Below are 15,757 nucleotides of genomic sequence, written 5' to 3' on the forward strand. Positions count from 1 at the left end.
CCCTTAAATTTTAACCTTTTTATTGTTCGATAAGATGAATTTAGTTAGATTAGTCACATTAGGTTAAATTAAGGAGGTCATGTAGCTCCACGTGAGATAATGCTAGGTAGGAAGGAAGGAAGGAAGGAGTAAGATCTAATGGGATCGTGTCCTTTCATCTCCACATTTATCATTCTCCTCTTATCTTTTCTTGTAATTAACACATTTCAAGAAAAATTCGTATATTAGTAGTTTCTAGAAATATGTGGTAATTCGTAAAATGATATTAAATAATAATATTTTAATAGTTGAATTGAGTTAATTTTGAAATTAATTCATGGCTGATGAATGAATATATTAATTAAACGTACACAAATGTAATGTGATGTGTCAATTTTATATGTAAGTGATCAAAGTGTTACGAGAGGATTATACATACACAAAATAATATTATTATTTGGGTAATTCAAAGAATTATTTTATGAACAGTCTGAAGTTTATTCGTATGTTATCATAGCAATGAATATGAATATGAATATGAATATGAATATGAAATGTGTAATGACAATACATACCATAAATGTGCAACCTATTTAACTCAGAAGAGGAGAAATCCATAATTGTGGGGGAATCAATGATAAATATTATTGTTAAGTAACATCTCACCTCCTTCCAAATCCATGATACCTAGTTACCATTGATAATGATACGATCTTTCTTTCTTTCTTTCTTTCTTTCTTTCTTTCATTCATTCATTAGTTAGTTAGTTTGACTTGTGAATGAATCAACAAACAAAGATATCTTATATTGTTTCCTATTCTGGATAAAATAGCTGGTTCGTAACAAAGTTAGATCGTGATTCTGTTCTATTTATTTCTCCTTCCGGCATATAGCAACAAGAATTGGTTGCAATGTCAATTTGTTTATAATACTTCCCTTTTAGTGCGTACCGTTTAAATAGAACAAAACTTTTAAATGGCTGTCGTGTCCCGTTTACCAAAACGTAAACAAACTTTCACCTTTTTTATTTGTAACCGATCAAATTCAGTGTTTTCTTCAATTAGTTACCTAATTTCATGTATTTGTTTGTTTTTTGATCAAGTGATTTTATCATCATCATCATCATCATCAAACACTCTTCTTCTTCTTCTCTTCTTCAAGAGTGTATATCAAAGGACCAACATCCCCCTCCAACCATCCCACGTCCCGTGTCAACTCATTTCAAATTTGTCTTGTTGTTAAATTCGCTGCTGCTTTTTTTCCCTTTGGCTTGCGTAACAATAAAAATCGTCAAATTTAAATCACTTTACAACAAACAATCATAACACCTCCTAGGAGAGTTTAAACAAAGTAGAAAGAACCTAGTTAGAACGTTCTTTAACATACAACAACCCTCTCATCATCATCACATCCCAACCCTTCCATCCTCCACCATCACCATCATCATTATCATCATCTAGTCATTCCTTTTTAACACTAGCTTATTTTATTATTTTTTTTTGACTGCAACAGCCCGTTGATTGACTCACATTCCAAACATTCAACCCCCCTGTTACAATACAACCAACCACTTTTATTCATCATTAGTAAGGTTGCTCAAGTTCATTATAGTCACTCCTTTATATTATCCAGATTATAACCATTAAATATATTCATACCTCCTCCTTCCTTCATTCCTTTCATTATATGATAATATTTTTGCATTAAAACCATATCCTTATTCTAAAATGGCATCCTCAACTGTAATATATCCTCATATCCATACCAATCCAGACCAATCAGAAATCATGACTCCTTCAACCATATCATCTTCAAATAATGTCCCTCGGACTTCAGATATAGAATTACCTGAATCTTATACATCATTACCTCAACCTCAATCACAAACACAATCACAAGTTCCTGTCATAAATCCAAATTTGGCTAAAAGAGTTCATCGTGAAGTAAGATTTGGTAATTATATCCTTGGTTCTACTTTAGGTGAAGGTGAATTTGGTAAAGTCAAATTAGGTTGGAGAAAAGATGGTAAATTCCCCAATCAAGTGGCTATAAAATTAATAAAACGTTCAACTATATTAAAGGATTCTGATAGTGAAGTTAAAATTCATCGTGAAATAAATTCTTTAAAACTTTTAAATCATCCCAATATCGTTAATTTAGTCGAAGTTATGAAAAGTGGGAAATATATCGGTATAGTATTAGAATATGCTTCTGGTGGTGAATTATTCGATTATATCTTACATCATAAATATTTAAAAGAAAATGTGGCTAAAAAATTATTTGCTCAATTAGTTAGTGGAGTTGATTATATGCATTCAAAGGGTTTAATTCATCGTGATTTAAAATTAGAAAATTTATTATTAGATAAACATAAAAATGTTATTATATCAGATTTTGGATTTGTCAATTCTTATAATAAAGATAAAAATGATTTCATGAAAACAAGTTGTGGTTCTCCATGTTATGCAGCTCCAGAATTGGTTTTAACTCAATCTCCTTATGAAGGTAGAAAAGTGGATATTTGGTCTCTTGGAGTTATATTATATGCCATGTTATCAGGTTATTTACCCTTCGATGATGATCCTGAAAATGAAGATGGTTCAGATATTGTGAAATTATATCATTATATTTGTAAAACTCCTTTAACTTTCCCTGAATATGTTTCTCCTTTAGCAAGAGATTTATTAAGAAAAATCATTGTCCCAGATCCAAAAAGAAGAATTAATTTAAATGAAATTAGAAATCATCCTTGGTTAAGTCCTTATGCTAATTTATTATCGATTAGACAACCGGAATGGGATAAAATTCATAAAGATAATCAAGTTTCATCATTATCATCCCCTGCTTCTCATATCACTCCATCATCTAAATTAAATCAAAATAAGAGATTCTCAATGATAAATGAAAGAACTAATTCTTCAGCTTTAATCATCTCAACTGCATTCGATTCCAATGTTTCATCTGTTTCTACCGTTGGTGGTCATGGAAGATCTTATTCTTCAACCAGTATTACTCAATTATATTCATCTCCATCTATTTCATCATCATTAGCAAATGCAGTAGCATTACCAAAACAAGACCCATCCAACATTACTGGAGGTACTAGTGTTGATGATTCAAGTATTCAATCAAGATCATCATCTCCAACTAAATCATCTCGTGGTCATACCAAATCTGCATCTGTATCAAATTCATATTCTTCAGCAAGTATAGCTCTTAAGGCCGTGGTAAAAGAAAATAATTCAAGATCTTCATTTGATTCTCTTCAACAACCTATATTTACTCCACCTCCAACTACTTCTAAACATCCTCATTTTGCAAACTCTATGAATATTCAAAGATCAACCACATATACTGGAACTGCTATTTCAACCATTGTTGAAAGTCCAACTAAACCAGTTTCTAATGTTAATAATATGGATGAATCAATATCTACTCCTGCACCTCCATTATCAGCTAATCCTCCATCATCAAGGGATTCAAATAGATTACCTCATGCCACCAAGAAACCAAGACCAACTTCTTATCATCCATCATCAATGTCATCATCTTTAATGGCTAATAATAATTCTGGTTCTTCAACTGCATTATTAGATTATATCAAAATCCCAACTGGTTTACCAATTCCTCAATTCTTATCATCATCTCCAACTAAATCAATTGCACCATCTGAACATCTTATTGGTCATTCTGATTCGATAAGTCCATTAGGAAAATCTCCAAAGACTTCTACTGCATCAAGAAGAAATTCAGTAGTTACTCATGTTCACGTTAATGGCGTGTTAAGCAGTGATAGTATGAATGCTTCTATGCAATCCCCAGATTATAATAAGAGAAATTCAGTATTAAGTTATTTGGAAGATAAAATTGATACTTTGGAATTAACTGAACTGCATAGTCCGGTAAAGAATAATTTCATGAGTGAATCAGTTACACCTCAAATTAATCAACAACCTATATTTGATACTCAATCTAGTTCACCAGTGGTTCAAGTTAAAGATGAATTTAAAGAAAAGATTGATGATAATGAAATAGCACCAACTCCTATTGAAACGGAAATCGTCAAATCAAGTCCTAGTCCAATCCAAGTCACTTCTATCAAAGATAATTCTAAAGAGAAGGATTTAGAAAATTCAGTTGAAATGGTTCAAGAGAAATCTCTGGAAACAGTTGATAAAGTTGAAGAAGTTTCTAAAATTGTTACCAAATCAGATGTTAAGAAACCATCAAGTAGAGAATCTACACCACCTATTAGAGTCAGAGAAGATTCTAATAAAGAGAATAGAGATGTTAAGGAAGCTAAGAAACGTAATAGATTCAGTTTATTATCATTCTATAGTACTTATAATTCATCAACCTCCAATATTTCAACTTTGCATACCACCTCACCATCAACTACTACCTCCAACAATACTAATAATAAGAAAGTGTTAGAACCATCTGATATTAATATTGCTAATACCCCATACAAAGATCAACAAAAAAGAGTTCATTCAGGATCATCGGCTCATTCAAAAAGATCAACCATCACAGCCGGCTCATCATCAGCTTCATCTAGAGATAGTAATAAAGAAGCAAGTGCTGCTAAAAAAGTAATGGATTTCTTCAAAAGAAGAAGTGTTAGAATTGGTTAAAAAAATAAAATAAAATTAATTAAATTATTTGTCATTCCCGTTTTTATTTTGTTATAATTTGTCTTTTTACAATAATTGTCTGTTGCTATATTTTTTAAAGCCCCATTTTGCATTTAATAATTTTTATTTTCTTTCTTCTACTTCTTCTATAATTTTATATGTTTTATTCAAACCGTTATAGTTTCTTTTATAGTTTTATATTGTTTACTCACCTTAATGCCCTTGTTAAATCTTATTCCTGGCGTAAATATAAATAAATTTTGTCACCTTAATATAAGTATCAGAACAATTAAATTTACTTGTAATTTTTTCGCAATATGATTTAATGTGGTAGCGAGCTATCATTATGACTCAAAAGAAAAAAAAATGTAATGATAAATTCTGATGCTTATCATATCAAGTAGAATTTCACCATATAAAGAGTCGTATGACCAATATAGAAATGGAAGATAATATTGATCCAGGCCCTTCGGCGGAAGTGAGCGAGAGAGAGAGAAATATTGGCTCAGATGAAAATAATCCAGATCAAGAGAATATTGAAATTGAAAATACGAATGATTTAAATTCTGAGGTGAATTTAAATTTAGATTCAAAATTTAATGGTGATTTAAGGCAAGAGAATAACGATGAATCCGATTCCAAAGTGAATGAGAGATTACATCCCTATATTACTGATGCCAGAGAATCGCCTGTTCCTGAGTTCGATGATGATGATGAAGAAGAAGAAGATGATGATTCGGAAGAGTATGATTTGACAGAAGATGAAGATGATCTTCAAGATCCTGAAACTTTAGCCTCAACCATTATCCATGAAATTCAGGAAGGTACCTACTCATGTTTGGTTTGTACAGGGGAGATAGATCAGTTTTCAGAAATATGGTCTTGCTCCAGCTGTTACAGGGTATATGATTTGGAATGTATCAATGATTGGGCCATTAGAGGTTCTTCAACCAATAAAACTACTAAAGAATGGAGATGTCCATCATGTAATGTTGCAACCAAAATCATACCCAAGACTTTTAAATGTTGGTGTGGTAAAGTCACCAACCCAGAAGCTAATTCATTCTTACCATTTAGTTGTGGGAATACATGTAATCATAAATATGATGATTGTATTCATGGATGTAGTTCAGAATGTCATCCCGGAGCCCATCCAATTTGTGGTGCTTTAGGACCTCTTATGAAATGTCAATGTGGAAAAGAGTCAAGACAATTACCATGTTTGATAACTCCTTACGAAGATGGATGGGAATGTGAATCACCCTGTGATACTATTATTTGTAATTTGAATCATCCATGCAAAAGAGGTTGTCATTCTGGATTTTGTGGTCCATGTGATGAAAAATTATCCTTACCATGTTATTGTGGAAAGCATATTTTAGATATTGAATGTGCTAACATTGATCCAAAACAATGTCAAGATGCAACAGAAAAATCATGGATCGGAGTTGGTACTTGTACAGAAAAGACCGTCCTTTATTATGATTGTCAAATTCATTCAGAAGAGTTAACTTGTCAACCGTTACCGGATAAACTTAAAGTATGTAAACTTGATCCATCCCAAATTTCAACCTGTTATTGTGGTCAAACTCCCGTTGCAATTGAAGGTAGAACAAGTTGTACTGATCCTGTCCCTACTTGTGAAAAGAGGTGTAATAAATTATTACCATGTGGATGTACATGTTTACTTCAATGTCATGCTGGTGAATGTGAATGTTATAATATCTTTGATGTTAAATGTGCCTGTGAACATGAACTGTTCTCGGTTCCTTGTAAATTTATTCAACAAGGCTATAAACCAAAATGTCGTCATAGATGCCTGGCATTGCTTAGTTGTCGTAAGCACTATCACAGAGAAGAGTGTTGTCCAGCAGAACAAACTGCTATGAAGAGAGAAAGAGAAAAGAAAAAGGCTATAAGAAATAACACCAGATCAAACTTTAATGACGAAGTGATGACTATAGAGTCAGAACACATTTGTACCAAGACGTGTAATAGACTTAAATCATGTGGAAAGCATTATTGTGATGCCTTATGTCATAGTGGACCTTGTCCAGTATGTTTAGAATCGACTGATGAAGATTTGATATGTCATTGTGGAAAAACCGTGATCGAGGCACCTGTTAGATGTGGTACTGTACTTGTATGTCATGAACAGTGTGTCAGACAACCAGCTTGTGGTCATAGACCTGAGATTCATGAATGTCATGATGATTCTGTACCATGTCCTGGATGTACTGTGTCCGTCAAAAAGACATGTAATTGTGGTTTAAAAGATGATTTACCTGGTATTCTTTGTCTACAAGAAAATGTCTCTTGTGGTATTCAATGTAAGAAGTCTAAAGCTTGTGGTCATCCTTGTTTGAGAGTATGTTCTAGCAGATGTACTGTTGATGATGTTCATAACAGTTCAACATTATGTCAATCTCCATGCAGTAAAGTTAGAACCAATTGCCCTCATTTATGTAAGTTGAAATGTCATTTTAATAAACCAGGTCAAAGTATTAAATGTGATGCAAGAAAATGTCCTGAGTTGATTCAAGTTAGTTGTGAATGTGGATTAATCAAATCAAAAATACCATGTGGAGCAACTTTAGAAGAACAATCTGCGATTGGAACTGTATTAGAATGTACTGAAGAATGTATTCGTTCCAAACGTGATGCCGAGTTAAGAGCAGCTTTGAATGTTTCGAAAGATGAAATTAAACTTGCCAGTGATGACATTCCTTATTCAAATAGTGTCATATCTACATATGAAAGACAAAGTGTATGGTGTGGCAGAATTGAAGATTTGATCAGAACGTTCATAGATGATTATAATGTTCAATTAGATAATGGTATTAAATCTCCCAAGAGATCTCATCATTTCCCACCAATGAATTCCCCACAGAGACAATTTGTTCATGAATTATGTGAGGCATTTAATTTGTATCTGGAGTCACAAGACGAAGAACCAAAGCGGTCTATATTTATAGTGATTACCAGAAACACCAAGATTCCATTATTAACCATTAAAGAAGCTAAGAGAATCAGAGATGATATTATACTGGAACAAAATAAAGCTGCAGAATTAAAGAAAGCTGAGATTGATGCATCAACATTTAACGCTTTAGTCATCGAAGATGTGTTCTTTGGTATTGTTATTGATGATTTAAAAGAAGAGTTAAAGGACGCGGTAGAGAACTCAGGTATTAGTAAACCAACTTTCCAATGGATGAAGGGATCTACATTTGTATTTTATTCAGAGGATAATTACAAAACTTGCACAACCAATCACGAAGATGAATTATATTTGTTAATGAAATCATTTAAGAATATCCTTCGAATGAAATCATTAGCTTTTGATTGTAAATTATGTTTAATTGATGAAGAAGTATCATATATTTTGAAAATAGATGATAAATTAAAGCCTTCCAAAGATTTACTGCCTGTCCCAAGACCCGTCAGTGCTAATGCATTTGAAGCTCTACAATTAGATGATGATAATAATTAGTATAGATTAATTATAAATATATATATATTACATGCTATTGTTAACTTTTCAGTATCCTAAGTAGATTCTTCCTCTTGTTTGGATTCATTTTCCTTTTCATTTTCCTCTTTAGATTCCAGTTCAGAAGATTTTTGTTTATGTGATCTTCTTCTCTTTTTCTTATCACCTGAATCAGTTGATTCACTAGGTGTTGTGGTTGAATCAGTATTTGGTTTCTTCTTCTTGATACTTAATGGATTAGGAGCTTTAGGACCTTTTCTCTTCTTATGTGTTACTTCCCCTTCATTATCTTTTTCCTTTTCTTCAATTTTATTAATATAACCCACCTTTTGATCATTTAAACCTTGAGTTAATTTCTTACTTTCCAAATCATCATATTGTTTTGAACTTGCTCTTGATAATGGTTCTAAAATCATCACTGATTTATCCATGAATATTAAAGGTGTACCGGGTATATTTCTAAATTTCTTTCTTAAATCTTGATCTTGAGTGGCCACCACATATCTATGTTTATTTTCTCCTTTTATATCAACGATGGAATCAATACATTTAGATGGATCAATAGCTTCACGATGATTACAACGACGTCTTTCAAAAGTCTTAGCTAAATCAATAGCATGTTGATTCTTGGTCGCATATAAAGCTTCCATACAACATTGTGTTATCATAGGTTTTACTTCTCCTTGAATCGTATTCTTTAATCCTCTTGATAAATTATAAGTTGCCTTATCACAAGTTATAACAAATTCATGATCCACTATAGCTTGGTATGGTTCTCTGAATTTGAAGGCATGGATATATACATTCATTTGCTTTCTATAAGCCTTAGCTCTCTTTTGTCTCATAATGTATGTCTATTCTAGTTATGTTCTATTGATATAAAAAGAAATCTATGGAAATGTATATATATATAGCTTCATCGCAGGCATTAAAATAAATTTTGATGATACCTGCATATAGAAGACGATGGATGGGTAAAAAAAAAAAGGAACGCTACCAGAAATTAATTTTTTCTGGTACCTTTTACCACAATAGGGATCATCCCACCAGTTGGAATGGTAAATTTTCTATGACCAATAACAGTTATAAAAGCTCTTATAGTTCCAGCATGAGATGTTATAGATATGAATTGATGATCTTTATCCTTAGTAAATATATCTTGTAAGACTTTATTAATCCTTAAGAATTGTTCATTTAATTCTTCCCGCTTTTTAGAAAACTTTTCCGCTAATTCATCATGCTCAGGGAAATCTTCTTCAAAATCAACCATGGGGAATTGAGATTTAATTTCGGATTTTTTTGATCTTTGATGACATAAATGAACTCCAATGGTTTCTCTTAAATGTTCTAATACTATAGGTTGAGGAATTGGTTGATCTTCCCAAGTATATTGTAAAGTTCTTAAAGATCTTTGTAAAGGGGATACATAAAATTTTGATGGTAATGGAGCTCCATTATCTAATTGTTGATTCCAAGCTTGTTTATTTTCTAAAGCTTGATCAATACCTAATTCAGTTAAATTGGCATCTGGACCCCAACTAATCTCTCCATCTGTACCAACAAATCTCCATTTAGCAAACCAATCATCTTTCAGATATTTACTAGTAGCAATATTATGCCATCCTTCTCCATGTCTGGCTAAGAAAAGTACTTTATATGATACATTAGGAGGAGCATTCTTATTTAATTCCTTGATTTCTTGTATGATAGTTGACCAAGGTTTAGTGACACCGAAATTTTCTTCAGTATATCTAAATGAAAAATCATCTTTTGAATGATCTGATTGAACAAAATAATCATCGACAGGGGAAAAATCCCATGGAAACTCATGTTTATAAGTTTCGCTTTCGCTTAATTTAAGTAAATTTTGAAAATAAATCTCATCTTGATCTAAATCTTCATGAGAATCAACTCGATCTCGTTGGGTGGGTACAAGAAGGGACATATTGTTGCTTATATGATTTCCATAACTAAGTGTGTTTTTTTATATTATAAACTTTTGATTCTATTTACATTTATATATAAATATGATTATTATTGACATCACTCTAAACTGATAATGACTTAATTTAATTAGCCATCCCGTCGTGTACCTTACTACAAAAATTTGCCTTTTTTGTGGACCATTGCCTAATTAGGAAGCGAATTCTAATCACATGACTGAACGCGGGAAAGAAAGAGACATTTAATTTAAAATGGTGTAACATTAACTAAAAATAATGTCGTATTTACGTTATCGTATTTTATTTTTGTCTGTCTGTTATGAATTTTTTATTATTTTTTCTGTGCGAACAGACAGACACTCTAAAAATTTCTTTTGGAAAAACCGATTTTCAACTACAATAATTATCCTGCTTCTTTACCCTTCTTCTCCCATTAGTTAAGTTCATTTGACTATCGAACGAGTGAGATACCATAGCATACATCTGTACGATACGATTAGCCATGTCTGAGGACGAGTCGAAGGCTGTGGAATTGGTCTCGGGTAAGAGAACCCTGGAACATGCATCTTTAGATAGTAATGATACTACACCAGCAAAAATTGCGGACCTGAAAACAGATACAGTTGTCAAAACTGAAATTGAAATTGAAGCTACCAAACCAGAAATTGACGATGATAAAACTAGTAATGGCGATGTCACGTCTACAACACCAGCTCCTCATACTGCTCCTACTACTGCTGATGATGATGTTGAAGCTATACTGAATGGTGAACCAGAATTGAAAAAAGTTAAGTTAGAGGAACAGGAACAATCTGCACCACCTCAACAGGCTGAACAAGAAGAACAAAAACACGAAGTTCATGAAATCTCAAATGGTACCACCAATCATAATCTGTCCACCACTCCCATTACCAACAACAATAACAATAACAATCATATCATAAATGTTAATAACAAGACTATTGTAGTACCAGCTACAAAACCTCATTTATTCTATAGTCCTTTAAAGACAGGGTTAGTATATGATGTACGTATGAGATATCATGCAAAAATATTCACATCTTATTTTGAATATATCGATCCTCATCCTGAAGATCCAAGACGTATTTATCGTATTTATAAGAAATTGGCTGAAGCTGGTTTAATTCAAGATCCAACTCTTTCAGGTATTGATGATATTGGTCCATTAATGGTAAAGATCCCTATCAGAGAAGCTACCGCAGAGGAGATTTTAGAAGTTCATTCTGAAGAACATTTGAAATTCATTCAATCAACCGAAACTATGACCAGAGATCAATTAATGGAAGAAACTGAAAAGGGTGATTCCATCTATGTTAATAATGATAGTTATTATTCTGCTAAATTATCTTGTGGGGGAACTATCGAAGCTTGTAAAGCAGTTATTGAAGGTAGAGTTAAAAATTCCCTTGCCGTAGTAAGACCTCCAGGTCATCATGCTGAACCTGATACTCCAGGTGGATTCTGTTTATTTAGTAATGTGGCTGTAGCCGCAAAAAATATCTTGAAGAATTATTCTGAATCAGTAAGAAAAATAGTCATTGTTGATTGGGATGTTCATCATGGTAATGGTACTCAAAAATCATTTTATAATGATCGAAGAGTCTTATATATATCTATTCATGTTTATGATAATGGGAAATTTTATCCTGGTACAAAATATGGTAATTTAGATCAAGTTGGTGAAGGTGAAGGTGAAGGGTTCAATATTAATATTCCTTGGAGAAGTCATGGTATGCATGATGGTGATTATATTTACGCGTTTAATAAAGTGGTTCTTCCAATAATTAATGAATTCAATCCTGATTTAACCATCATTAGTTCTGGATTTGATGCCGCTGATGGTGATATCATTGGTGCTTGTCATGTTACCCCAGCAGGTTATGGAACCATGACCCATATGTTAAAAGGGATTGGTCGTGGGAAATTAGCTGTCATTTTAGAAGGTGGTTATAATTTAGAATCAACCAGTAAAAGTGCCTTGGGTGTAGCTAAAGTATTAGTGGGAGAACCACCAGAAGATACTATATCCTTACAACCTCATTTAGAAGCAATTGAAATAATGGATGAAGTTATAAAAACTCAATCAAAATATTGGAAATCATTGAAATATGGTCTTCCAAATACTACCTTTGAAGATGTATATGATCTTAAAGAAGGTGATGGTTATAAAGTTGTTAACATTGGCGATCCAATCAGATCCAATCAATACAATGAACTCTTCAATCGTTATTCATTCATCAATTTACCAATTATTACCAGTTCAATTGACAATAATGAAAAGAATGGTTTATTCACAACCGATTTACCAGCTCATTTGGAAGATATAATTATCGCTAGTCCTGATATCTATGATTCTTCCATTGCAGTATTGACTATTCATGATCCTCCTGAAATATGGGCTAATATAAATCCTATAAATGGTAATACAGAAGGTAATTCTTCAATAGTATTGGAATATCCTTTACATCAAATCATTGAAAAGGTTAAAAAGGAAAGTGAAGGAAGTGAAAATCCAGAGAAGATAGGTTACATTGATATTAATATACCGTCATATCAACTTCCAATACCATCAGGTTCTGCCTCTGTGGGTCCAAATTCAAATTATAATCCAACTATATTCGCTCAAGAGTTATTATTATATGTTTGGGATAATTATTTTTCATATTTTTCAAATTTAAAGAAAATTGTGTTTGTTGGATTTGGTGAAGCTTATCAAGCCATTGTTCATCTTTATGCTAAGAGACCTTCTCAAGAAATAAAAGATTTAGTGAAGGGAACAGTGGTTTATTTGAATCGTTCAAGTTTAAAACCAGTAGTTCCAGTCATGGATGAATCCATGGTGGATTGGTATTATCAAAATTCAGTTATTTTCACCAGTTGTTTAAACCCAGTATGGGTAGGTACAAATGGTCAAAGTAGACTTGGTAATGGTAACGTGGAAGCCAATGGTGCTGATGATAGTAGTAAACGTCCGAGAAGAAAATTCGGTAGAGTTATAAAAGCTTCAGTTGATGGATTATATGATGTTATAAATGAAAGATTTGATGAAGGAATTGACTTTATTCTTGATTCAATAGAAGACTTTTCCAGTAGCGAAAGTAGCAATTAAATGCTACTGTTCTGATTATGTATTATTATATATATTAGACAGTAAATGTAAAATGTATCATGACGACTTTATTAAAAATGTTTATTATTATTATTATTATCGTAAGCCATTAAATTATAGAGTGCAGAACAAGTTTATAACTAAACATAACTAGGAAATCTTTTGGAGAATTGTTTCTCTAAATCATCTAAATCAGGTAATGATAAATCACTTGAATTACTTAATCGCCTAGTGTTATCTGATTTCAAATAGTTTGGCTTTTTAGGCTTTGGAGGTGGAAGCTTCTCAGTTTGAGCTTTTCTAACCGGCACCACCACAGGCGGCTTATTATCTTGTAAAGCAGATGATTCTGTTACAGTTTTACGTACTTTTGCCATACCTTTAGATTTCTCTTCACTTGCACTTGATGATAAACTTAGAGGTACTTTTGGTGGTGTTAATGATTTCTTGAATTGTCGGCTATGATGATGATGTTTAGGTTTATCTTCAACTGGTATAGCATTGATGGCGTCTATATCATCTGAAGCTTTTGTTTCGGTGAATCTACCATATCCTTGAGCCGATTTTTGAACAGGATTGGCTTCATTATTTTTCATTAATTCTTGCATTCTTCTTTGAATAGATAACTTTTGAACATGTGGTTGATTTGCTTTCTCTGGAACTTTATTACCACTACTTTCCTCATAACCTGCCTTTCTTTGAGAATTTCCAGTTATTATCTTTTTAATAGAAGATATCTTACTCTTCTTGGAGTAATTGTTGTTTCCAGTGTTATTGGCACTTTGATGACCATTAATACTGCTTCCTGTACTTATCTTTCTTAAGTTATTCATTATGCTTGCTTTTATACTTCCACCTGTATCGTTCTTATATAGAGTAGCCTCTTCTTCTTTACTCTTTAAGAAATCGAGAGTACCTCTTTCACTTTCTGAACTCTTTCTATTAGATATTCTCAGATCATTATCAATCAATTGTTTTTGAACATAATCTTTAAGAGCAGATGTCGACTTTGATGAATTATAACCATTTGAATTCAACTTAGAGTAATCCGCATCAATACTTGCATGAGGAGATATATAAGTAGACCTTGGTCTGGGAGGGATGGATCTTCCATTATTAGCTCTATTTGCTACTTCTGCAATTGGTTTAGTAAGTAAACTTGATTTATCAATAGCAGCAAATGGATCTGGAACATGCAAATTTTCAACTGATTTAGAAGCTTTTGGTCTATCAAAAGTGTCATATAATTTATTGGTACTTTCAACACTTTCAGAAGCTTTGATATGAATTAATTGTTCTTTAACAGTTTGAGGTATGACACTTGGTAAGACATCACCTTTCATTGAAGCAATTTCACCCAATAATTGTACTGCATTTGGTCTTCTTCTTGGATCAGGTCTTAAACAACAAGCGATTATATTCTTTAATCTTCTTGAAAACATCAGACCTGGTTGATCATTAAATCTCAAAGTATGATTACAGTTTAAAATCAGCTGTTCTAAATCTTGTAATGAAGTTTGATTAGGCAGTTCAAATGGAGTAGTATAATAACAAAGTTTATAAATAAAACATCCAAGGGCCCATATATCCAGTTTATCATCAATGGGGAATCCCTTAGTTAAATCTATCATTTCTGGAGCTCTATATTGAGGAGTAGTATGTTGCATAATATCTTCTCTCACCAGTTGAATTTCTTGAGGAGTCTTTGGGGCTGGAATGTATGCTACAGAGGAACCAAAATCACATAGTTTGAACGTTCCCTTTGCATCAATCAAGACATTTTCAATTTTGATATCTCTATGAATTAATGGCGGAGTCAAATGATGACACATCGCAACACCAATAGTAACTTGATATGATATATCCAATATTTCAGTTTCGGTAAGTTTATTGACTAATCTTTGATTCATGAAATCAATCACACCTTTGTTTTCACAATATTCCATAAGGAGAAACACTACATATTTTTGATCTGGACTTGCTGTGTTTCCCTCATCTAATCTTGTAGCATGAGAATCAATATAAGATACAATGTATTTATTTCCTCTCAATCGTTTCATTGCATCCACTTCCTGTCTTAGTAAACTTAATTGCCATTTACTGGGTACCTCAACTCTTTTTAAACATGCTACTGTAGATCCATTAAATGGAGGATCTATAGTACAAGTGTATACATGAGCGAACCCCCCCTCTGAAATGTATTTGATAATAGATATGTTGTGAGAGCCAACAGTTATCTTTTTGCCTGGTGAATAGGCATTTGGAGGTGGCACTGGCATGATATGTCAATGAATTGATGTTGAAGAGATCGATTATAGTTCGTAATCAAACTTGATCTGTTATGCTTAACCTCCTTTAACATTCTCCATCAATTTTATTTGGTGGTCTTTTCGTTTGATAAAATTACGTCACGTGCGTTGATTTTCAATAAAATAACACATTTTCATCATTGGTTTGACACATCAAATTAAAGGGTTCGAAGATTATAGATAACTTGATTATAATGTGGAACGTGAAGTTATCGCTGTAATAATAAGTTAGAACCATTTTAAAACAAGTTTCTCATCTAAGCTATTAT

General features: G+C 32.5%; 6 protein-coding genes across 6 annotated transcripts; 3 read left to right on the forward strand and 3 right to left on the reverse strand. All coding sequences in view use genetic code 12, as the record gives it.

Annotated features, from left to right (window-relative positions):
• Positions 1-1,766: 1,766 nt before the first annotated feature.
• DFJ63DRAFT_290274 (protein kinase) lies at positions 1,767-4,613 on the forward strand (the record flags this gene model as incomplete). Its single annotated transcript, XM_064905299.1, has 1 exon — positions 1,767-4,613. One exon carries the CDS (start codon positions 1,767-1,769, stop codon positions 4,611-4,613), a length of 2,847 nt encoding a protein of 948 aa, XP_064759963.1.
• A 442-nt stretch (positions 4,614-5,055) lies between these two features.
• Positions 5,056-8,106, forward strand: DFJ63DRAFT_337347 (uncharacterized protein; the record flags this gene model as incomplete). The annotated part of the gene is made up of 1 exon (XM_064908536.1): positions 5,056-8,106. The coding sequence occupies one exon, from the start codon at positions 5,056-5,058 to the stop codon at positions 8,104-8,106; it is 3,051 nt and encodes a 1,016-aa protein (XP_064759964.1).
• A 28-nt stretch (positions 8,107-8,134) lies between these two features.
• DFJ63DRAFT_235589 (rRNA-binding ribosome biosynthesis protein) lies at positions 8,135-9,030 on the reverse strand. The gene has a single exon (XM_064904261.1). The coding sequence runs from the start codon at positions 8,949-8,951 to the stop codon at positions 8,163-8,165; it is 789 nt and encodes a 262-aa protein (XP_064759965.1). The 5' UTR covers positions 8,952-9,030; the 3' UTR covers positions 8,135-8,162.
• Positions 9,031-9,109: 79 nt separating this feature from the next.
• DFJ63DRAFT_315257 (uncharacterized protein) lies at positions 9,110-10,051 on the reverse strand (the record flags this gene model as incomplete). Its single annotated transcript, XM_064906516.1, has 1 exon — positions 9,110-10,051. The coding sequence occupies one exon, from the start codon at positions 10,049-10,051 to the stop codon at positions 9,110-9,112; it is 942 nt and encodes a 313-aa protein (XP_064759966.1).
• A 74-nt stretch (positions 10,052-10,125) lies between these two features.
• On the forward strand, positions 10,126-13,218 carry HDA1 (histone deacetylase). The gene has a single exon (XM_064907238.1). The coding sequence runs from the start codon at positions 10,552-10,554 to the stop codon at positions 13,177-13,179; it is 2,628 nt and encodes an 875-aa protein (XP_064759967.1). The 5' UTR covers positions 10,126-10,551; the 3' UTR covers positions 13,180-13,218.
• Positions 13,219-15,623, reverse strand: PRK1 (serine/threonine protein kinase). Its single transcript, XM_064907239.1, has one exon. The coding sequence runs from the start codon at positions 15,456-15,458 to the stop codon at positions 13,320-13,322; it is 2,139 nt and encodes a 712-aa protein (XP_064759968.1). The 5' UTR covers positions 15,459-15,623; the 3' UTR covers positions 13,219-13,319.
• Positions 15,624-15,757: the final 134 nt, after the last annotated feature.

This window comes from Scheffersomyces coipomensis, assembly GCF_036884675.1.
Source record: "Scheffersomyces coipomensis strain NRRL Y-17651 chromosome Unknown DFJ63scaffold_7, whole genome shotgun sequence".
Taxonomy (NCBI): Eukaryota; Fungi; Ascomycota; class Pichiomycetes; order Serinales; family Debaryomycetaceae; genus Scheffersomyces; species Scheffersomyces coipomensis.